Raw genomic sequence first — 23371 nt, forward strand, 5'->3', positions numbered from 1 at the left:
CACAACATAATGCAAACTGTATGAAGCTGGCAACTTATTATTATTATTATTTACAGTAAATTAAGCAAAAGCAGAATTATTATCTGTTCTTTAACAATAACACACATAAATATTATATATATTATACAATAATAGAATATTATATCAGATTCTAGTCTGATAATCTCCTTCCTCTCTGGCACATCAACATCTGTCCGTCTCAGAAGTGTGTGACCTTGAAGAGTCCCCCCCCCCACACCACCACACACACACACGTGTAGCCACAGTAGATTTCAACTTGAACACAACATTAAGAAAAGAATCGCAGACTAATTGTGAGTAATGCGACTGAACTTGCCTTTCAAGCTCCCACATTCCTCTGTATTTACACCGAAACACAGAGAGGGGAGGGAGTGGGGGGGCAGTCAAGTAGTCTATGATATCAAAATGTTTCCAGAAATATTCACTATTGTTAAATGTGGGTCTGTCAGAACATTATCTCCGTGTTTATATTGCCAGTTTTTCTTTGGCAGCAGCCCACGACAACACCTCTCTAACCCACTTGCGCGCGCTCCCCTGCGTCTCCCCACTGGAATAAAGTCTCTGGTGCCCCTTTGTAAAGACCGTGGCTCACCGAAGCACTGTTCACTATTCTACCTCGTCCGCTCAACTTTGCCGACATCACGGAATGTGGGTGCCATTCAGGCGTTTTGTCCGCCTGTAATGACAGAATGCCAAGCAACAACAAAACATTAAACTGCTTTTTTTCCCCACACAGCTGAGCTCGCACAGCTTACCTGCTCCACGCAGCACGTCGAGGGCGCACGGACATTAAAATGTGGAGCTTCGTTCAATAGCTTCAAACCGCGCTCAAAAGCGGCACATAGCAACACACATCACCCCTGCACAGCTCCAGGTTCCCCCCACAGAGCAGCCCTTGTACTCGTCCTCATCCGCGGCCACCATTGCAAAGAGCGCCATCGTGCGGACGGAATGGGGGCGCGCCGGAGCAACAGGTGGATGAAGGGAGGGAAAGGTGGAGATGCTGCGTTCAAGAATTCAAGGACGACGTGTACAGAAAGAACAAGACCGCTTCAAAATACACATAGGCCACACGGCAACGGCTTTAATGCAATTATGCTAAATAACTATTAGAATAGTCTTTATACTATTAGTAGTACTTATTAAACCCGATCTTGGCTCGGTGTGCACTTGTTTCCGCTGTATTAGAACTCCACGGAGATAGATAGACGGAATCTATTCATGTTATAGTATAAATTATTTTTAACAAGTTATTTAAGTGTGGGGAGTGGTTCGGTCGGTAGATGGCGGTATTTTGCCAGTCATCTGCAATTTTCTACTAAAGCCAAACTGGCATGACAATGACAGTAGCCTACTTTCGCCTTCAAAATAAAAGTGTAGGATTTGAAACGTTAAGGGAGCTATGGTAGATGATTGAAATTATTTTTGAATAACACACACAGCAAAGATAATAGGCCTATTAAATAATACAATTAATTAATTATCCTACCTAGCCTGGTAGTTTCATAAATACAGATTAAATAGGTTTTATAACATTCAACTGTTGGTGTGAATGAGATAAAAATCAATAAAACTCTATTTACTCCGATTTACTTTGATGTTTGCGTCGTGTCAGGATTTTATTTTGAAATCACACCGGATGTTGCGTCTTATTTTGAAGCTCGGGGTTCCGAGTAGGAAGAGCAGTAGTGATGGGCGATATGGCTAGAAGCTAATCTTTAAAACTCCTCACGCCGCTTTCAGACAAGTGTAAGGATGCTGGGGATGTTTACACATATTCATAATCAGCCTGCAGTCTGTTACATGTCCTTTTGTTCAGGTAAGAGGTTAGTTATGCTAATTTTATTTGTTTTCTGTGTGTTAGCATCTCCTCCAAGTCTATGCAAATTAGCCTGAACAATGACAGTGTCCACATAAATGCTAACAGTGGCTCAAGGAACATAATTTTAGTGCAGCTTATGTACAGTTTTCACACAAATGTCAACAAAAACTGCATTTTTAGAAGCAATTCTAGTTCTCGTGTTGTTCAGTAAGTGACTCAGTCCTCTTTTGCTGACAGATTTATTTGTCTCTTCCAGACTGATGAAATGACAGAGCAAGTTTTAACACGTCTATTTTATGAGGTATGTTGGGATCTCAAATTGATTTTCATCAGGTTGAGTAAACACGTATCTACTCGCAATTTGGAATCAGTCTTAGCAGCAGCAGGAGCAGCAGGAGGAGGACAGATACTGCAGCAGCTGTGGGGCGGATAGAGCCAGCTCTCTGTTCCCATGGCCACCGCGCGTTTCCCCGGGAAGAGTGATGACTCGGCCGCCTCCAACTGGACCGCACCAGCGCTGGGCAGGCCACTCTGTGTTAATGGGACCCCGTGGATTCTCTACCTGCTGGAGGAGTGTGTGGATAATATCTGGGAATACTGCAGCGTGGTGATAGGACTCATATCCATGTTCTGTTTTCTGTTGTCAACTTTGCCGTAAGTTACAGTCGAGCATTGTGAGGTTATGATTCTGTTTCCAGTTACTTTATGTTCTATTTATGTATATTTGCAGGCAGGTCTATGAAGCCTACCGGAATGGTAAAGTGGAGGAGGCCATTTCTTTGGGGTTCCTGTTTTTCATCTTCAGTGGAGACCTGACCAGCTTTGCAGGCTGCTACCTCACTAACCAGCTGCCGATTCAGGTGAACACACACCTGCACCTGCACCACAGAATGCAGCCTCAGCCTGTCTCATTTTCAGCTCTGCACTGAATGTGAACTCTGCTGTTGGTGCCCTCTTGGCGATGAGAGCCACTTATACAGGTAACATTTAATTTTGCCAACAGAAACTAGCATTTTTCTCCCTGCAGTTGGTAAGTTAAAAGACTACAGTAGAGAGAAGCAGTACGTTTTGCTAAAGGCTTTTTTAATTTGCATCAGAAATTGTATTATAAAATCTAATTAAAAATATTATAAGTCTATTATAAAATGATAGGATCAGCCTTACGGTGTTGGAATGAGTTACATGGAACCCTAAGGTTTTTTTCTTTCTCTCCTGTTTTCAGGTTGTCACCGTAGTGTTTTACATCTTCACAGACTTGATTCTAATCTCCCAGTTTCTCTACTATAAGATCAAGAACAGCTCCAACAGAAGTAAGTCCCGAAATGTGTGTTCCTGTAAATTGATGATACCTGTAGCATGTGAGGCAGCACAGGATGTACGACATAAACTGCTGATATCTGGAAATACATTGACACATGAGTAATACTCGTATAACCCACTAAAGAGCGTTGTTTTTATTTAATTTATAAAATGATATGCTCTGTCTCCACTCTGTGTTGGTTACCTAATTAAGAACAACCCTAATAATCTATTGTTGTTTCTGAGTGTATTATATTACACAAACACACCATGCTCATTTAAAATCAGACCAGCTGACTTTAGCATAAGCAGAGGAACAGCTGCTTATTGTGTGCATAGAAATGCATTCCAAGACCGTAAATACCTAGTGACACAAACATACTGAAACACAAGACACCACACAGTTCAAGATAATGTGTATATGTAGCCTTTGTTATCTTTGTGATTGTATGGTTGTCCTCTAGAAAGTCCTGTGTTGAAGTGGATGTGCTTCATGTGGTGTGGTGCTGCTACCTTAGTTCTCCTGGCATTACCGAAAGTTCTTATAGACAATAGCACAACTTTAGACAAACAGGTAAGGTGACCATTTGTTTACTTTTAACTGGAGATCATCCCACACCTTATGTATAGAGACTCTTTCATACTAGACTTTTTTTGTCTGTTCCAGAATCCAGCTACCTCTAAATCGGTGGAAATCTCTGGCTATATATGTGGATATGTGGCATCTGTCTTCTACCTCTGCTCCCGTTTCCCCCAGCTCTACAAAAATGTAAGTGACAGTTTGTTTGCTTTGCTTTGGTTGCATCAGCTAGGAGTTTGTATATTTTTTTCCCTTTTCTTTTTTCTGGTTTGTTTGTGAGTAGTGCTGCTTTCTCTGGAGCTTCATGGAAAACTGTGCTTATTATATGTCAGTTAGTCAAAACCAGAGACTGTGTGTGTTTGAAGAAGGAGGTGTGATTTGTGTGTTTGTGTCAAATGGGAACCAGGCATTGGAGACAATGGTGCTGTTGTGCTGAAGAAACTTCCTGGCTCGAATGCAGCCATTAATCACCAGAGGTGGGGGGGGGGGATTGTCTCAGAAACCCGAGAGAGCTCAGAGAAACTTCTGGGCAGAAATCACAAACATACACACCCAACTACTGCAAATCATTAAGTCAGATTTACCCTGTGGAAATCCCTCCATGTTCAAATGTGCTTATTATTAGCAAAAAGTCCAAAAATTCCCAGTGGCAAATTTAGCAATACAATAAAAAACTGAAAAATTACTATTTCCATCAGTATTTCTATGGCACACACTTGTTGGTTGCCTAGTATTGCGTGAGTCCAGGCAAGGCAATAATCTCCAGGGTATTATTCACACTGTTGTCAGGCACACCTTCAGGGACAGATTGAACTCAGTATCCACAGCAGAGTGTACAACTCCATTATTCAGTCAAGGTTAAAGTGTTTCTTTGGTTTCACGTTTAGTGTTGAATGCTGTCTTTCCTGATCTAGTATATTAGAACACAGCCAGCCTCCGAGTTTCAGGTATATACTCACAGAGTGCACATGCTTCTTGCAGTTATGATTTAGTGCAGCAGAATTAATTCATTTCTGGTTGACATCTCTTCTGGGCCTTATCTTTTAATCATGTTGAGTCTGACTTAAGTTTGGAGTACCAATAACGCTGCAGCAGGCTAATGTAGGAGAAACAGAAACCCAGCTTGTGGTTAGCATCCCCCCAACCTTATTCCGTTTTCACTTGATATTGGTTTTCATGTGTCCACATCAGATTACCACAACTCTAAAGTAAACAAAAGCTTTTTCACATACAGAATAAACGCTGCAGTACACTACTTCCTTTGCTACTTTGTCTGTTAACTCCAAACTGTGTCTATTTTAGTTCCAACGACAATCCACAGAGGGCACCTCCTACTTGTTGTTTGCTCTGGCCATGATGGGAAATGGAACGTATGGGTTAAGTGTCATATTGGTCCTGCCTGCACTGAGGGGCTCCAAACAGACCTTCATCATCAAGCATTTAGCCTGGCTCATCGGCAGCCTGGGAGTCCTCGTACTTGACTTTTTTGTATCCTTGAAAATACAAGCAAAACCTTCTCATCTCGTGCCGGTGTTAAAATCATAACAAATATTGCAAGCAATGTCATTTTGCTTTCAGTCGTTAAATGAGTTAAGTTAGCATTGTTTATCTAAATGTTGGTTTCTGCCTTAACCTTGCTTCAGGTGACGGCCCAGTTCATCATGTACAGAAAGAACATATCCTCTAAAAAAAACAGTCCACTGCTGCTCGTTCCAGAGGTGGAACCTCTTTTGTGTGAGGAAGAGGAGCTGTCGATGCTATAGGACATACATCAAACCCCAGTATGCGCTTATTAACAGACTAATCTGTCTACAGTTTGATCTTGAAAACACAGACAAGCAGAAGAAACAAGCCACCATGGACCAGCAGGTAAATCCTGTGCTCCTTTAAAGTCTGACATGCTCTCATTGCTAGAAAAGCAACAGAAAGGATATGGTCCATGAGCACTTGAGAGTACGGGATCCTAGTTTAGAAACATTCGCACAGTTTTTTCTGGTCTGTGATTTTTGATGAATTGCTCCACTGGGATTTCTTGATTTAGTTTTGGATGCAATAACTGTTTTTATTTGCCATCAGGGTGCATACACACCCAAAGGAGGATGCTCAACGCCAGATTGCGTCACAAATGTAAGCTTTACTGTAGAGTGACGTTTCTGTTAGATTTACTTCTTGACAGGGGAGTCACTGCCAAACATGTATTACTGCATACAAGGGTACACTGCAGAATGGGATTCATTTTTCCTTACATAGTTCCCTATTTTTTTCTTTCTTTTTTAAATTACTTTGCATTTCTGGTATGAGCACATAATACAAAGAACAAATGCTAATATGTTTCAACTTGAAGCTGGCAGAAATAGGGAATTTTTTTCTTCCTGTAATTTCTCTATGGTTAATTGTGACAGGAAATTGTCTTGAGCAAACGTGCTGTAGCACACAGTTTGTATAATAACACTGATTAGTTACAGCATTACCACTGACATGTGAATAATGTTATCCTGTTTAAATAGCACCTCTCAGATAGTGGCATATTTTGTGCAGCAGTCACTTCTTGTTGGTTTTATTAGAAAAGTTATGCAACATTGTCCAGATTTTTATAAACCTCTCTGCTTGGTAACTCCCGTCTGGGAGGGTTATCAGGGCAGGCACGGCAGATGCAACTCGTTATTGATGAAGTTTTATTGCACACACACACAGGCTGCACAATAAACATCTACACATTAGCTAGTCTAGCGGCTACTATGCTAACAACACTAGCACGTTAAGTAATTAGGTTGTAAACATGCAATGAAAACAAATATGAAACCATACAAGTGACAAATTCCTGGTAGGAACCCTAGCAGTGCCGGTTTATAATCTTGATTAACTATATAAATAATGAAACCAAAGAGTTACAACACATACAAGGATACCAGATGAACTTTGCATGCTTCACTCTATGTACATGAAACATGTTACCTGTATAGACACACATAGACAAGCGATCATAAACAGCTTAACGTAACGTCTTTCACTTATAATAAAAGCAATGAGTTTTACCTGCTAGAAAGTTGTACAAACATACACAAGTGCATGTTGTCACAGCTGGGTAGATTCAAGTGGATCTTTGTTTGACATGTTCCACCTACCTAGATATTGTTGCAGTTGCAGACTGCAAAATCCTCTTCATGGCACTTGACAGGTAGCATTAATGTTGTGACTGAATGGTGTAAAATGTTGCTTCTATTATCCAAGCTCTTTGTGTAGAAACACTTTGTGCCTTTATTATGAATGCACTATTCACACATTCCTTTTCCCAGTCATTGATTGGCCTCTGTAAATATTTTGTGAGCAGCCATATTTTTTATGAAGCCATCCTCTTTGTTAACATTTTAATTACATTCCTTCGTGACTCTCAAACAATGTGTGTAGGAGAGGTAACGTTAATAGGATGCTTCCGAGACTTATATAAGACAATAATGGGTTCCAGGCTTAGTTCATGCATCGCTATTGTGAGGTGAGATTTAAAGCTGTATTATTAGTGTAGTATTGATAAGCAGTTTAAGTGTAATTAGTTTTTGTAAATAAACATGAATTTAATACATTATTGAAATGAATGGCCTATGCGTATGCTGCCAGATGTTACACAGTATGTATATATATATATATATATATGTAGGTACTGTCACTATTTAACCTGTATAATAGTTGTGTCCTTGCAGGGATCTGCCAGTTTTTCTACCTCATTGCCTCAAATTAGTAGAAATTATTTTTCCCAGAGTGCACAAAGAGCTGATTTAAATTGAGACATAAGGCTTCAGTGTGGCTCTTCACTCCGTCTCTACACAGAGTAATTGAGCATTAAAACTGTGCACATTGATATTATCACTGAGTCTTTATTGTTATGTTTAATCTGTAATTGTGTAAAGTGCTGTATTTATTTATAAAAATAACATGAACAAACAGAGCATGAACAAACAGTTAGGAACTAATGAAGCTGTTGGGAGGAGCAGCGAAATGTCTTCAAGAAAATTCTACAAGTCCAGTTGCCTTGCTTCAACATGAACTTAAATACCCTGTTTTTATTCAGGTGATGCAATAATGTGGATTTCTGGAGATATTGGTGGATTTTTCTTGTAAAGCAATTTTATTTTTGTAAATATGCAGCAGCAATAAGCAGGGTTTTTATCAATAAACTTTGGAAAATCATTTTTGTATTGCATAATTAATCTCTAACATCATTAAGCTGGACATCATATGTGCAATTGCCTCATTAAAAACACATACTTCACGCCTCTCATGTTCTATGCATAACAAATAAACCCTGTGTCAGCAATGTCGCTATCGAGATGGCAATAGGGTGGTTGGTGTATTGCCATTAATATAATATCTGTTGTTGTATTCCCCCCTGCCTAAACAAACACAACCTTTTGTTACGGCAGCTGTCATCATTAGCTAGATGTGTCGCTATGGCAACAATTACAAGAGATTCAAGAGGTGTAAAACACAATAAGAAAACATGTTTCCCTGTACAGTAATATTCTTTCTTTGGTATCTTCACTTAATGCCATCACAGTAGTAGCAGTATAGGAAATAGAAATGAGTAAAAAGTAGTTTAGTTGCAAGAGGTGAGTGGGCTATTGGGTGGGCGGTGGGACTATTGTTATAAATAAAAGTGACGTGTTTATATATTTTTTTTTGCTGTCTGGTGAAATGTTGAAGTAATTCAACTCATCTTACACCTTTAAGTAACCTGAATTTATGAACTATGAGAAGAAAATGGCCTGCACAGCAGCAAATGAGGGGTTAAAGAGTTCAATGCTTCTGTTGGGGCTGAAACATGATTATGTTGCAATATTTAAATTTAAGTGATAATGTGCTATAACTTGCATTTGCAAGTAATAAGCATGCAAATGACGTATTAAATGCATCATAACGCTTCAGTAATAGACGTAATATACAGTAATAACTATTTGAATACAGCAGAGGAGGCCCTGTCTGTGTTTTAAATCTGTTCTACAGGTATGTCGTGTCGTTTAATTAAACCTACAAACGTTCCGTGGCGGATTACAGCAGGTCTTTGTAGAGGTGAAGCCTCCACCCACACATTCCTCGCTGCTTTTGATGGAGCTCTGCAACGACCAATTGATAAAAATCTTCCCCTGTGAGGGCGGGAGGGAGAGAGAGAGGGAGGAATGTATCGTTTCGCTCCGGAGGAGGGACTTCCTCCTGCAGAGCTGCAGTTGGATGGCAGGCAGCTGCTCGGCTGACACGTAACTAAAGTTAAAGGTGCTATGGAGGCCTCGTCCTGGACTTGAGTTGGAACTTTCTGGTCTTAAAAAAACGTCCGAAAGTCTGCAAAGAGTCTGACGCCGCCGGCCAGTCTCTGTTTGTCCTTCGGGCAGCGCAGAAGTTTAACCTGAAGACAAGAAAATCTGTGCGGCGGCTACTTTGAAGTACTCGCGTGAGTGGATGTGGCTATATGCTAAAATAATGTATACAGGGGCAGATATGTGTAGCTGAGTCGTGTTTCCTGTGTGGCGAAATGCTCGGGGAGTGAAGGGGAAGTGGAGACTTTCACCGAGAGGTAGAAAGTTGAGTCGGAAGTTTCCAGCGGCAGAGACGGGGCATTCTCGCGCAGACAGCCGGGAGGGGTGCGGGTCCAACATGGGAAACGGGGTGTGCTCCCGGAGGCAGCGGAGGATCTTCCAGTGTCTCCTGCTGGTCACCGTGGTCTGCGGGATGATGTACGGAGGCATGATGTCGTACGAGATGCATAAACAGCTGAAGAGGACGGAGGCGATGGCACTCAAGTATCAGCAGCACCAAGAGTCCCTGTCGGCACAGCTCCAAGGTAAACACGGCCACGGCGCTCTGATTGAAAGAGGTTCTGTCTGGACTGAAGCGAGTGTCACACAAAAGTCCACTAACAAACCCCAGTTTATATGTCGCTGTGTTTCCTCACACACTATATCCACCTAAAACAAACGGGATGATTTAATCCGGCCTTCTTCATGCTGTACTTGAATTGGGCACCTGAAAACATAAGTTTTAAATTCATCCCTCTGACACTCTGATAAAAGTTTTGTTTGTGAGCATTTTAAGGCCCCTGTTCATTTTAACTGCTTCAATGTGCGTTTCATTGCATTTGCCGTTTTATCTTTATCCTTTTGCCGAAATTAGGATTAACCACAGATAATAACAGATTAATAAAGATATAAAAATGGCAGCAGTGCTGTAAAAACCTACCACTGTCACGGCAGACTCCACTAACAAAACTGCACAGTCTTCTAAAACAAACTTGATGACTTCATGTGATTTATTCCTAACCATAATTAAATCTGGCAACTTGATTTAATTTGGGATTAAGTTTGTTTCCCCCCTGACATTTTAAGAAAATATTGATAGTTTTAGTGGTTTAAATGTTTTTCTTTTAATCTTTATCATGTTGTCAATTAACTAAAAAAACAGAGTAATCTTTTTATTTTTTTAATTATGCGATATTAGTGTGAAATACCAGTCAGTCCCAAAAAATAACTATACTGTAGCCAAGCTGCTATTTACAAACAGCCTGTCTTTGACCTTTGACCTGTAGGCCTTCTAATCTTGTGGTAAATCAGGTTAATGTCTGAGCAGATTGCTTTAAAGCTTTAAAGTTCACCAGTGAGTTCATGTGGTACGGACAGGCCTGCTTCTTGAACAGATATAATGTGAAAATGATATTAGACCACCACAGGGTTTTACAGGCGGCTGGAGACTCTGACGTGCACACACCTGGTTGCTGTCCATGTATCCTAAGGCTTACCTCTGCAGCATACCTAGAAGTCCTGAGGTCAGCCATAACATCTGTGGTTTACAAACACAGCTGGAGGACAGATGACGGAGCACAGTCACCTCTTTTTAAATGAAGCACAATGTTAAACGCGGTTGTAACTTTTTATGTCCATCCACAGTCGTACCTGAGGGACATTATGCTGGTGCCTGTGAGTCTGTAGATACAGGTTATTTATTTAATTAGCTATCTGTGTGTTTAACCTGTGCTGATGGAGAGCATGATAGCACAAAAGCATTGCATAGGAATAAAAAAGTTAATTCTTACAGTGCAGATACACAGTCTGGAGCATTTCATAGCTTTATTCTGCACACATTTGCATGTCAGGACACTTGTTTTCCATAACTCCTGCATTCTCTATGCTAACAAGTCAATGATACCAGCTCATTGGTGGAATTAGGAGGAAACATATTGTTGTATTTAAATTGGATTAGCCAGCTGGGTGCTGCAGCACTACTTTGATGGTGAAGTGATGTGGTGTGAGTGATCTTACACAGAGCCCACATCACTGCCTGACCACTTCTGGTTTCACGTTCACGTATTGTCTTTCAATCTGATAACATGCACTTAACAGAGACACTGTTGCACTTGTTTTTAGTTCTGACAACTCATTTCAACACCTTTTTCATTCACTGACAGACCCAAACCAAAACCTGCATATACAAATAACCATTCAGGATTACTTGGAGTTGCCTGCCTGCCTTTATAGAAAATAAAAATACAATGTTTTGGCAATGTAATGGCTGTCTGCTGAAGTCAAAGGTAGTTCAGTTTATTGAGAGCAGGACTGACTGGAGAGACAGCTGACTAGGATTTATTTTTTTAACCTAGAAAAGGCTTCTACCTCCTTACACAATTCTTGCAACATCCACCTCCACAGCTGCTGGCATCATGCAACAGATTTTTGCCAATGTGTCTGCAATGTGTGTATTAAAATCTGCTTTCTGTCTGGGGGGTGCTACTTGACTTCCACTCATGTTGGACTATCATGGACAGATTAGATGACTTTGTAGTGTCCAGGTCTAGGTGGTGTAGCATGCTCAACAATGTAATTAGTTGTAAAAGCTGTTTTTTTTTTCATTTAATAAAATGTATAATAATTTTATAAGAGATAAGCTGATATTAGAGAAACAAAATTATGTTGATGTATTATCAGCAAAATGTTTCTAATAAACCACCAACTTCAAGAGCTGTCACTACAAAACATTACACAGTCATGTAATAAGCCCACTGATTTACTCTCTCCATGTAAACACACTGGTCTGTTGACAGGATGTGAGGACTTGTGTCATGCTATTATGCTATGAGTTTAAAATTAACAACTGGGCGGAGGGCCTACTCCTACATGGCTTCTCAGAGCGGGGTTTGTGCCCACATCAGAGTCAGAGGGTGTGCAGGATTTTATCCCATACTCTGGACATGTAGCCTTTAATCCACATAACCAGCAGTTACCTCTCCCTATCATTCACTGCTTTGTCCTGCAGACCTACCATGATCTGGCCTTCAGCTCTTACCTGTAAAAGTGTATGTGTGTAACACACAAGTAGGTTTTGTTGTAAGAATAAAGGAACAAACTTCCTTACGTCAGAGAGCGTTTAAATCTTGTTGTTACAGTCAGCGATGGGTCAATGTTGTACAAATGGCTCTTTCAAAAGCTGCAGGAAAGCCAATGTAACGGAGACAATGACTGTATCATGTGACCCTTTGGGTTCAGCTTAACTTCATCTACATCTCTCAACTTGTGAACCACACCCTTTGCTTTTATTATGAAGCTACAGATCACGCAGCCAATCATAAGTGCCAGGCCACTTGATATCCAAAGCTCGCTGTTGACTGCTGTTTTTCTTCCTCTATATTTAGAGGTCGGATGTAGCCTAGGGACTTTTCAGCCAACCATATTGATTTACTGTAACCACAGACTAGCAGTTGTCAGTCGTTTAAAAAGGATCAACTGGCACTTCGTGGGCACGTATGCACTGTGACAAATGCGTCCCTGTGATTTAACACCCATTCACTCCCTCGCAGAGCTCATTGTTTTTGTGTCATGTATAAACTTTAATCAAGTGGAATTTAAAAAAAAAAAAGAGCTCAGTGGCTCCTCTACAGAGCTCTTCGTACCAGGAGTGTCAAATGTCCAAATCTCTCTGGCCGTCATCTTGGAGTCCATTATTTTGTCAATGAGGAAATTCCCTCCTCTTTTTGTTTCCCACCTGTCTGAGTTACAGCTAAAAGAAGACACATACCAGCCAGGCTGCATGTCTGAGTAGGCTTCTGTTAAAAAAAAAAAAATCACCCTCACATTTGTTTAGATTGCAAATTTTCAACCATGTAGTTCCTTGTTTTAAATGTAGTACAGTACATCTGTGGATGTTTACCAACAGATAGAAAAACAGCTGCATGATTTTCCATAGGAAGAGGAAGCATTAAAATGTGCACATTGTACAGTGTGGTGGATGCTGTGCCTGAGTTTTCCCTATTAAAATAAGCTGAAAATAAAAAGAAACCATTCATACTGCATTGCAACGAGGCCTATAAACCTCTATGAATGCAGTGTATTGAGAATAAAAGTAATATTAAACAGCAAACATGGAAATATGAAAGTTTTTGAGAAAATCCAGGCTTATAATTGTCATGACATGAAATTTAATCAGAACACAAGTCAAAGATACTCACTGTAAATCAGTGTCACACATCTGTCTGTGTGTGTGTGGGAGAGTCAACTGACACAGACACACCACAGAAAAAATAATGGACCCCATATCTCTGTCTCCACTGTGAGCCAAATCCAAGCTATCTTCCCCACATCTAGACCAGTAGGCCTGCAAGTAAAGGTCACAACTATAGAGAGCTCCCTTGTTCTCGCTCTGCAGATGCACTTTAATCACACTGTAAGGGAAATGTTTCATTAGTCTGGGGGGAAACCCTCAGACAATAAATGTCCGCTTTCATGCTTATTGAGGGATGAACAAGATAAAGGTAGATGTGAAATGGATCATTGTGCAGATGAAGTTTGTCATTATCATTGTCTTTCTTTTCTGACACATTAATTCCTCAGCAGGTAGGAAGTCTCATCCCATGTGGCCATTTAAGTTGTTTATTGTGTCGTATATTTGAGCGCTCCGGTATTAATTTATTTTTGTCTTTTACTTTGTCCTGCTGTGTTTTACATGTCTGTGTAAATCATGACTTTTTACACAGCACACACCCTCTCCCCCGCAGGGAGAGGGTGTGTGCTGTGAGGCCTGAGCTCTGAAGAGCTACATGGCCTCATGTTTGCTACTGCTGAGCAAGAAACAGAGTAAAACTGCCTTAATCTGACAAAGCTGGAGGGCCCCCTGATCAGGCTCAGACAAAGGAAAGAGTTTTGGGCAGTTTGTTGGGTTTCTGCCGTTAAACCTGACAGTCCTGACTGAGACAGGCTTGTAAAACTTTGCATTTGTAGTGCTGGGAACCGTTCAGAGTAGATGTTTCAAGTTGTTTTCAAGTTGTAAAAATGATGTCCGCAGAACATTATTTTAACCTGTTTAGCATGAAATAAATGGAATTACTTTTATATTTAATGGCCCAGTTCTAAAGTACAAGTATACATACATTTATCATCTTATAATATAATGTAATCAAGCTTTGAAAACAGCAGACATGTAATGATTTAGAAATTTAGCACTTTAAGTTTGTGAATGAGCCTTGAATCAGTTTGATCATTTCCGTTCCCAGACCGAGCTCTCCTCTTCTTTCCTTAGTTTTCCTGATGTAATTATCACAAGTTTAGGCATTACTAACAGTTCATTTCCTGGAAAGTGTTGAGGTGGCATTCGGGGAGAAGAATAGCCACATCATCAGTTTGACTGCCCAGCCCCCAATAGTAGGAAAAAGTAAAGACTACATGTCAGGAGTCCAGGTTTTTAATGGGTGAATCACAGGCTGCTCTAAGACCACTATAAGTTGTATTAGAGCCAGAACAGTGTATTTAACTGGTTACTTAGAGGTTGTCTGTATCTTGTTATTAAAGTATCATATTCTGTTCATAACATGTGAACCAAAGAGTGTTCACAGGTCTGTTTTGAAGCCATTGCTCAGTCAGCTGCTTTTAAAGGGCAAAGGCAGGGAGGTGTAAAGCAGCGGAAAGGACACAGCAAACCTGCTATTACCTATTAATTTGTTGCTCTGATTGCTGTGCGATTTAACTGTCTGTTATATTAGCTTATTATGTTTATCCTGCAGGCTGCTGTGTAATTGAGGGATTATTTCTGTTACATTATAAAACAGTGAGGTTAATGGAGGTTAGGAAATGGGTATCTGTGTGAGAGGGGAGAATGCAGGGACAGGGACTTAAGAGGACAGCTGCACAGATTAGTCGTGAATCTAAGAGCAGAAGCAGGATCTCAGTTCAAATGAAGCGCTACTCCAGAGCTTTTGAAGAAGCTTTAATCAGGACTATTCTTTTTTTTTATGAATGATGTTAAGATTATTAACCCTGCGCTCATCTTACCAGCTTTAGTGTCCTTGAAAGACAAAGTGTGCTCACTGTACTTAAATGCCTTTGGACTATCATCAGCCGTCATGCACTGCTTGAACAAATATCACGCCTGGCTCTCATATCCCCTCGCTGTCTGCCTGTCTAACATAAATGTTTAAGCATCTCACTATACATATTTGTATTACAGCCCTAGTTCTGTTTGGTTTACCCATGTCCACCTGGGCCAAACAGAGTTCAAGCTCTCGCTGAACCCCTGTTCTCTTTTCCTTTTTGTTTTATATGTGCAGTGGTGTATGAGCATCGCTCCAGGTTGGAGAAGTCGCTACAGAAGGAGAGGTTAGAGCACAAAAAGGCCAAAGAAGGTGAGGAAAATAACATCTATGCTCCAGTCCAGCTTTTAAAGTACATTCAAATGACATTTTTGGACAAAAAGTGTGTAAATGAATCTTATCAGTTTTATTTTTTTTTGTAAATCAATTTAATTTACTTCCCCTTTGCTATGTTACAGATTACCTGGTTTACAAACTCGAAGCACAACAGTCAATAAACAAGGAGAAGGTATGTAAAGGAACATAGACAGACTGTTTATTCTGTCTTTGATGGCGTGGCCTCCAGCACACCTGTCTGCTTGTATTGTCTTTGTGAAGAGCTGTCAAGAGCTTTGCAGTGAGACCTTCATGTTGTGTTATGCTAGAGCTATGCAAATAGTGCTTCACCATTTTCAGTTGGTACAATAACAGACTGCAAAGACTTTTTAACCTTTGTTTTCATGTTTAAACAGCAAGACTCCAGCAGCAGATTTAACTCTTTATCAGTGCAACATCAGATGTTAAAGGTATGGATCCTCATAATCCAAACACACACTCGTGCTTTCTCAAATACAACTACAACAGCAGATGAAATGATTGCAGCTACTTATAAGTATGCATTTAATGCAGTTAATTTCCTTTCTTCTTGTCGTACAGATGTGCAAACCTTCGCTGACCTTATAATACATCCTTTTTTGGCTTTTTGTCTTTTGGATGTAACAGGCAGAGGATAGCACTGTATGATGAGAATTTTTATTTCCTTCAGAATCAGCACGAGGACCTGAAGAGGCAGTACTACGAGCTGCAGGAACAGCACCAAGTCCAGGGCGAGGACCACAGCCGGTTGCTGGATGAACACAAAGAGCGATACGATAAACTGCAGCAAACCAAAGAGGTGGAAATCTCCCAGCTCAAAGGTAGATTGATTGATATGAAGGTGGTCCCTTACATTACACTCAGTGTAAAATGTGCATATGAGCAAATGAGAAATAGACACACGTACATAGTATACACTGTAGCTTTATGTAACACAGTCTTCCATTGATACTCTGTCTCCATCTTCTGACACAATAAATCACTGCATGTCTGAAGTTGAGCTTTATGTGAAGAATAGATTTCAGTCTGTGGCTGGGCTAGTTTATCACTTTTTATTATTTAGATTGAGGCTAAAACAATCCCTATATCACATGTATGTGAAATGCATGCCGCTGATGAGTGGTGCTTTTTGTTATGGCAGATAATGTGTATAACTTAAGAGAGGAGAATAAACAGCTGAGGAAAGCCCACCATGACATCCACACACAGCTACAGGATGCACAGGTGAGTTGTTTTTCATAAACATTTGCATGAGTCTGTCTTTAAAGAAAAGAAAAATGTTATACTATTTTCTGAAATGAAAAACATTGTGCCAGTGACATAAACGTTACTACTAAAGCTGTGACAGATAATCTAAAATGTATTCTCGTTTCTGTCGCACTCTGTGTGTTCAGATCCAGCATCAGGATCTAAAGGCATCCCACGACCAGCTTGCACTGACACTGGAAGACCACAAGAGTGCGCTAGCTGCAGCTCAGGTAGGACAGCAGCAGCACAGAGGGGATTTTACTGCAATCACTGCACTTGTTTTACAGATCTCACATTATTAGTGTTGTAAAATACTTCAGAGGTAAGTAAAAGCAACAAATACATTTAGTATATATCTATAGGTGATAGATGAATGTCATGTGTACTGTGAGAACAAATAGGGTAAATCTGTCTGGTGTTCTTGTCACAGTATGTGTTTTTAATCTAAATGAGTCATCCTTCATTCATCAAAACAAGAGTGGGATCAATGGGCTGATTAAATAACAGCCTCAAACTGTAGAGTAAGAAGTGTATCCAGTATGTCCCCAGAGATGATGTAAAACTCCTCTTGCTTTATCATTATACAGTTTATAGGATTAACTATACACCCTCTAAGCCTTAATTTAATCCTCTCAATAAAGCCCAAAAATGGGTATTGCAGGCGACTGTATAATCCTCAGCAGAAAGGAGTAAAAATGACAGAGGTGTTGCTTGGTTTTTGGTTAATAAGATCAGATGCTGCTGTTTCTCCTTGAGAGTGACCTTTCAGATGCCTGGATGGTTTATTGAATGTACAGTAGGCTGATTTCCTATTCGTCTGCACTGATAGATATTCACTCACTCTCCTCTCTTTCTGTCTGTCTGCATTTGCTAATTTGTTTTAAAGCCTCTCCTGTGTTCCATCAGTGCCTGCGGTTGGACACACACACTCTCACACACACACAGTCCTTCCTTCACTCCAGGGGGTTTGGTTTAGTCAGGGCTGTCAGAGCAGTACATCTAAAGCACGCTGCAGCCAATCAGCCAGAAAGCTGTAATGGAGGGAGTGAAGCGAGGCAAAGGGATGGGAGGGGGGAGGAAGTTAGGAAGAATTTTTAGAATTTTTCCCTCAGGCCTGGTCAGAAAGTAAGTGTATGTGTGATTGTGGCATTTAATGTTACGCTGGCCACAGCTAGATTTCCAGTTTTAACAGAAATGCTTGTGTCACTGCAGGGAATAAAGGATGTAAAGGGAAGTTATCTGATCAATAGATGTTTTGTTATGAGGATACAGATGAAAAGGTGCTTTCTGGGGACTCTCTGGGTGCAATGACTTTGGGGGCAAATCTTTCTGAACTACACTGAACACACAGTATGGATAGAACAGAGCAGTGGGACATATAATTCAGTAAACATGTAATGTTGTCTTATTTTTCCAGTTCAAATTACCATGGCTTCATCAGTACAATCAAGTGTAATTCAGTCATCTGTCTTTGTGTTCTTTCAAATTCTTTCTAAGTTGGTTATCCTTGTCATTACTTTACCTGCGTGAGTTCTTGTGTTTGTCCTTCGTGATGTTGCATGCACATCCAAGCTACTAAGGTGTAGTACTTCTTTGTAGTGCACATATTTGTCAGTCTTAAATGGAGATTATATTGTCGAACTTGCTTAATGTAGAGCAAAAGATGACCTGGGAGCTTTTTGTAAGAACCATGAAGCATGATATTTTCAAGGAAATTCTTAATATTAGTGTTCCTGTGTTTTTGTTCTGCTTAGGTGCAGGTAAATGAATACAAGCAGCTCAAAGAGTCCCTGAAAGTGGTACCCAACCTGGTCCAGCCTGAGCACAACCTTGTCCACAAGCAGCCACATCTACCCACAGTAGCACCAGAGTCCCACGTCCATGAAGCCCAGCAAGCTAATGTGTTAGAACAAGTACACAAAGAGGAGCCCATCCCTAAAGATCACCAAGATAACCAGGTAAAGTGGGACTTCTCGGACTCATGTAGTTATCAGGAGAAGAATAAAAGATAGACTGTAAATAATAAAAAACAAATCTTTCTTCTCAGGTGGACCACCATGTAGAGGTAGCTCATGCGCAGTCTGAGATCAAGCCTCACCCTGCTGAATCCCAGCACTCCTTGGCTGAAAAGGAGGAGGATGGAGAGGGAGAGGCTGAGAGGAGGAGGGAGCTGGCAGAAGAGGAGATGGCCCAAGCTGGACAGCCTCAGAAACTGGAGGAAGACCCAGACCAGCCACAGGACGAGCAACAGGAGGAAGAGGAGGGGCCAGAACATGAACAGCCAGACCAGAATGCCCTGGACCGACAGAGACGGCAGCCACAGCAAGTGAGAAGAGATTATCTCTCTCTCTCTTATCTAAACAGCTGTCAGCTTTGTTGTTTTAAAGGCTGAGCAACATAAAAGACCTTTTAATTATAAATTAGTTTTGTGTGTAACTGTCATATTGAGGGCACAGACACTGCTTAAGCTACTGCTTAATTTAACTTTAATCCCAGTGGAGCTGTTATAAATAACCTTTTAGTGTTCACATCTTTGATTAATTACAGCTTGCACATTATGTGATCTACTGTTTGTCCTACACTGTCATTCTCATCTCCCAAAGGGAACATTATCTCTTTAATGCTTGATATTTCTTTCCTTCCTGGCTTTCATGTTGTCCTTTTGCCATGCTTTTTATTTTATTTTTAAATTTCTTTAGGATCCCCACACTGAGCTGCATCAGGAGGCCCACGTGCAGCACCAGGCACCAGCCCAAGTGAAGTCTGCTTACGAGCAGCAGCAGGAGCAGCAGCACCTGGAGGCTCAGAGAGCCGAGGAGCGCAGGCAGATACAGCTGCGACAGGAGGCCCTGCAGGCACAGAGGGAGAAGGTGCTAAAGGAGAGGGAGCAGAGGCTGAAGGCGAACCAGGAAAGAGAGGAGCAGCAACACAGGGAGGCCGACAGACGGGAGCAGCTGATGAGAGAGGAGCACCAGAGGTCAGTTTTCAAATTAAAGACGGAAAAAAACTTACAGTTATAACAAAAACTGCAGTGTGGCAGGCAGTGAGGATGATGAAACAATTACAGTGTGTTTGCATATGTTTAGCATGAAGAGGCTGCACCTCTCTTGACATGTATGCACTGTTGTTATTAGGAAGAGGACAGAGTATGAGAACATGGACAATGATATTGTTCAAGGAGAAGAGGAGCATCACACGGATGACGAAGAAGGTAAGCCATCATCCACCATCAGGTAAAATCCTCAGATATTGTCTGAATGATGGTGTGTTTTACCAGAGGGAGATGATCACATGCCACATGTGGAGGAGGAAGAAAAACAAGAAGCGGATCATAGAGTGTCTCCACATCACCAGGTGACTGTCTGTTAGTTCATCCTTCCATCCTCCTCTCTCCATCTGTTAACACGTGGCCTTGAGCAGCTGTCTATCCTCACATCTCATTCACTCACTTAACATTCACACCAGTGTATCATGTGTCATACATCCATTCAGCCATCCGTCAAATCATTGATTCTTCACTCATCCCTGCACACTGTCCCACACTGGCATATTCATCTTGCCTCTCTCGCTGCCTTTTGCTTGTCTGTCAGCCCATTCATCCATTAAATCTTTTCAATGCCAGCAGAGGAATTAATACAGCATTGACAGTTTTATTCTAACAAACATAGTTCACTAAAAATCAACATTATAGTTTATTTTATTATATCTGTAGCTCCTAATATATATTTTAAAACACCCATATTTTCCTTTTTTCTGTTTTTTTTGTTCTTATTTCACTGTGATTTAATCATGTTATAGGGTGCTGTAGACGGTGAGCTGGACCCCGAGGATGACCCCAACAACCAGGGAGAGGACGAGTTTGAGGAGGCCGAAGATGAGCGGCCGCAGCACAGGGTTGGCGAGGAGGAAGAAGAGGTGGTAGAAGAGGAAGAGGAACCGGCCGCACCAGCTCAGCACGATGACACACACCCAGGCCCCGTACAACCTGCTGTGGAGGAGGAACTGGTGGTGAGTCGAGGGGTAGAGGTGGAAAAAAAAATCAATCGGGGGGAGAAGGGAGCACAGAAGCACTTGTTGTCGGGCTGCCGCACTAAAACACCTAATGTCCTGTATTTATTAGACGTGTTTTTCATTGCCTTTAGAATCTTAGTAGATTACACAGACAAATACATGAGCACCTATTCTCTTGTACACAAAGATACAAAATAACTAGCTTTAGTTTTACACTAGTTGTGGTTTTAACTTGTGTGTTATTGTTGCATGCTTACAGATGGCTGGAAACCCCGACCAACAGGAAGACACTCTGGATGACCAGTACCAGGAGGAAGGAGAAGATGAGGTAATACACCTGCTAATAAACAGCATGATAAATAGTAATGCGAATATTTATTGATTTACCACTCTTTGCATGTCTTTTGGGTTGGTGTTCTGAAGGCTCAGGAGGACATAGCTGGTGGGCAAAAGAGAGAGGCGGAGGAGCCAGAAGAGGAAGGAGAGGATCAGTATAACGAAGAGAACGTAGAACAGGTGGGTTCTTGACAGGTTTCCAGCTTTGACATGTAGGGTGATCATGGCAGTGAGTGGGACTGGCTTAAATAGAAAATGGGTCTCATTATTATTTCTGTCTAGATTATGTATAAAAATATACTTTTTTCACTGCACTGTCCATGTCCCTGCACTGTATTAACCTCCTCTGTTTGTGACAGGAATGACCATCAATGCCATTTTCCTCTGCACACCAACCAGGTCCTATCGCTATTCATGAATATCATCACACCCTGATAAGACAGCTGTTGCACAATATTTTACTGCACTGAAATGTTAGCTGTGTAGTGTAACAGGGATTCACTTGTGTAAGCTGGAGTGAGTGTGCACGTCTGTGTTTGGCTCTTGTAACCTGAAGCCTGGCCCGTGCGAGTCATGGTAAATGAGGGCGATCAGGTTTTGAGTCTGTCGGGGTGTCGGGTTTTCACCCGGGCTTGGATTATTTAATTTGTCCTAAAAGCGAGTCTGCATGAATGGAGAAGCTTGGTGAGCGTTTACACAGTGGTGACATTGTGTTGTATATTGTCTTTTCTACTGTTGGGTTATTACCTGAATGTTTAAGAATATCCTTAAAACTTCAAACTTTATGACAACAGTTTGGAAATGTTCTTTGCTGAAGACATTTGACTTCCTACTAGTTTTCCTGTAACTAAGCCTCACTTTTGACCTTGGAGAACACCTGTCATTTATTAATGGTCCCTAGTTGAGGCCAGAATCTGCATATGTGTGTGTAATTTTATTTTGTTTCACAAGCAAGAAGTACCACTTCCTGTTTCTTTGACAGACTTACATTTCATACTCGCCCCGTCTGTAACCTGAGCTCAGTGAATCTCTCATATCCAGCTTCATTCATGCACTGCTCTACAAAGCAAATAATATGCTTTCATCTCAAGTTAAATCCCAAAATGTTCAGGCTTAGTAGCAAAATATCAGATATTGAATATTTATAGAAGTGTGTCTGTGCATCGCTAAACTATGTTGTGTACTTGTGCTTGGCTCCAGGACGAAGTCAAAAACCAGGAAGGACAGAGAAAGAATGAGGATCACAGAAACGCTGCGAAGAATAATGAGGAAGAGAATTACGAGGAGGACGAGGAGGAGGTAGAGGAGGACGCAGCTGGTCGAGACAAGGGAACCAATCGGAGGGCAGAAATGTAGGACGGATGCAGACATTGAGAGGTTGTAGTGCCTTTTCAGCTGCCTGTAGGGCCAATCAGGTCTTTCCTTTCCTTGACTCCCAAAGGAATAATACCAGCCATCCATTCAGAATTCCACTTTGGAATGTTGGGATATTCGGTCTGGAAGATGAAGATGGTATTCCAAACACTGTGGGGATGCAACGGATCAGCTAACACTGTGGAAACGGACACAATTTGCAGGGCGTACATGGGAAATACCTATACTGTATATTGTTTTGTAGTCCTTTGCTTTCTGTCTACTTGCAGGTCAGCCTTGTCTGCTTCTGTTTTCTTTAAACAGCAGTCAAACGGAGAATGTATTTTTATCAGTGTGCTGTCTTAAAGCTTGTGTAAAGAAAGTGTTATTGTAATGTCCTTATGTTCAGGCCTTTATATGGATGTTTTTTGCAGGCAGTTGTATTCTTTGTAGAACTCTGTTGTTAATTTACATCTTGCATTCCAATCGTCGTTTTCTGTTATTTATTGTTGATGGTAACAACTCAACAACTGACAATCGTAAAAAGGTGCAACTTTTCTAGTTTTTCCCAACTGGCCGAAGTGGTTTGTGTCATTTTAACAACATTTCTGGTGAAAGAGTCACACTGACATGCCTTTCTGTTCTTAAAACCCTCTTCTAGGTTTTAGTTGTTTTTACATTTGAAAAAAAAACATTTTTAATAGGACATGCTGAACCTATGTAGTGCTGAACTTGTTATTAAACATGTGTCAGCATGGCCTTAAATAGACTATTCATCACTTCAACTGCTGGTGTGAATGAAATTCACAAACCTAATGCAATTTGCTGCAACATCTTTTGTCTACTGTACAATGTATAGTTAAATAAATGCTGAATATTTGTACATGTGTACACCAGTTATATTTGATACAAAAAGTGTAAAATTGTATTGAACCATGTTTTGTCTTCTGGGTGGTGTGGATGGAATAAAGAGGTCAAATGATTTTATTTTTGGAGGGTTTTTTGCAGTTTG

The 23371-nt window shown here is 40.9% G+C and overlaps 3 protein-coding genes across 8 annotated transcripts in view; 2 read left to right on the plus strand and 1 right to left on the minus strand.

Moving 5' to 3' along the window:
• veph1 (ventricular zone expressed PH domain-containing 1) overlaps nucleotides 1-881 on the minus strand; it is a 61091-nt gene extending 60210 nt beyond the window's left edge. For all 3 annotated transcript variants that reach the window (XR_003671604.1, XR_003671603.1, XM_028420176.1), the window contains exon 1: nucleotides 777-881. The gene's annotated coding sequence lies outside the window, so the exon portion shown is untranslated. The remainder of the gene's footprint in view (nucleotides 1-776) is intronic.
• Nucleotides 882-1691: 810 nt separating this feature from the next.
• Nucleotides 1692-7874, plus strand: LOC114445516 (lysosomal amino acid transporter 1 homolog). 4 transcript variants are annotated; one of them, XM_028420622.1, is made up of 9 exons: nucleotides 1692-1840; nucleotides 2100-2144; nucleotides 2215-2497; nucleotides 2574-2703; nucleotides 3066-3153; nucleotides 3607-3716; nucleotides 3810-3911; nucleotides 5025-5210; nucleotides 5366-7874. In XM_028420622.1, exons 3-9 carry the CDS (start codon nucleotides 2295-2297, stop codon nucleotides 5483-5485), a joined length of 939 nt encoding a protein of 312 aa, XP_028276423.1. In that variant the 5' UTR covers nucleotides 1692-1840; nucleotides 2100-2144; nucleotides 2215-2294; the 3' UTR covers nucleotides 5486-7874. The 4 variants fall into 4 exon arrangements, with proteins under 4 accessions (XP_028276423.1, XP_028276422.1, XP_028276424.1 ...); XM_028420621.1 differs by having other exon boundaries at nucleotides 2100-2497; XM_028420623.1 differs by lacking the exon at nucleotides 2100-2144 and having other exon boundaries at nucleotides 2177-2497.
• Nucleotides 7875-8934: 1060 nt separating this feature from the next.
• golim4a (golgi integral membrane protein 4a) lies at nucleotides 8935-23346 on the plus strand. The gene is made up of 16 exons (XM_028420197.1): nucleotides 8935-9552; nucleotides 15295-15369; nucleotides 15516-15565; nucleotides 15789-15842; nucleotides 16082-16232; nucleotides 16553-16635; nucleotides 16806-16889; nucleotides 18414-18617; nucleotides 18707-18985; nucleotides 19359-19636; nucleotides 19794-19870; nucleotides 19937-20013; nucleotides 20458-20667; nucleotides 20930-20998; nucleotides 21094-21186; nucleotides 22207-23346. The coding sequence occupies exons 1-16, from the start codon at nucleotides 9366-9368 to the stop codon at nucleotides 22360-22362; spliced, it is 2127 nt and encodes a 708-aa protein (XP_028275998.1). The 5' UTR covers nucleotides 8935-9365; the 3' UTR covers nucleotides 22363-23346.
• Nucleotides 23347-23371: the final 25 nt, after the last annotated feature.

The sequence above is a fragment of the Parambassis ranga genome, chromosome 13 (genome assembly GCF_900634625.1).
Source record: "Parambassis ranga chromosome 13, fParRan2.1, whole genome shotgun sequence".
In the NCBI taxonomy this organism is placed as follows: Eukaryota; Metazoa; Chordata; class Actinopteri; family Ambassidae; genus Parambassis; species Parambassis ranga.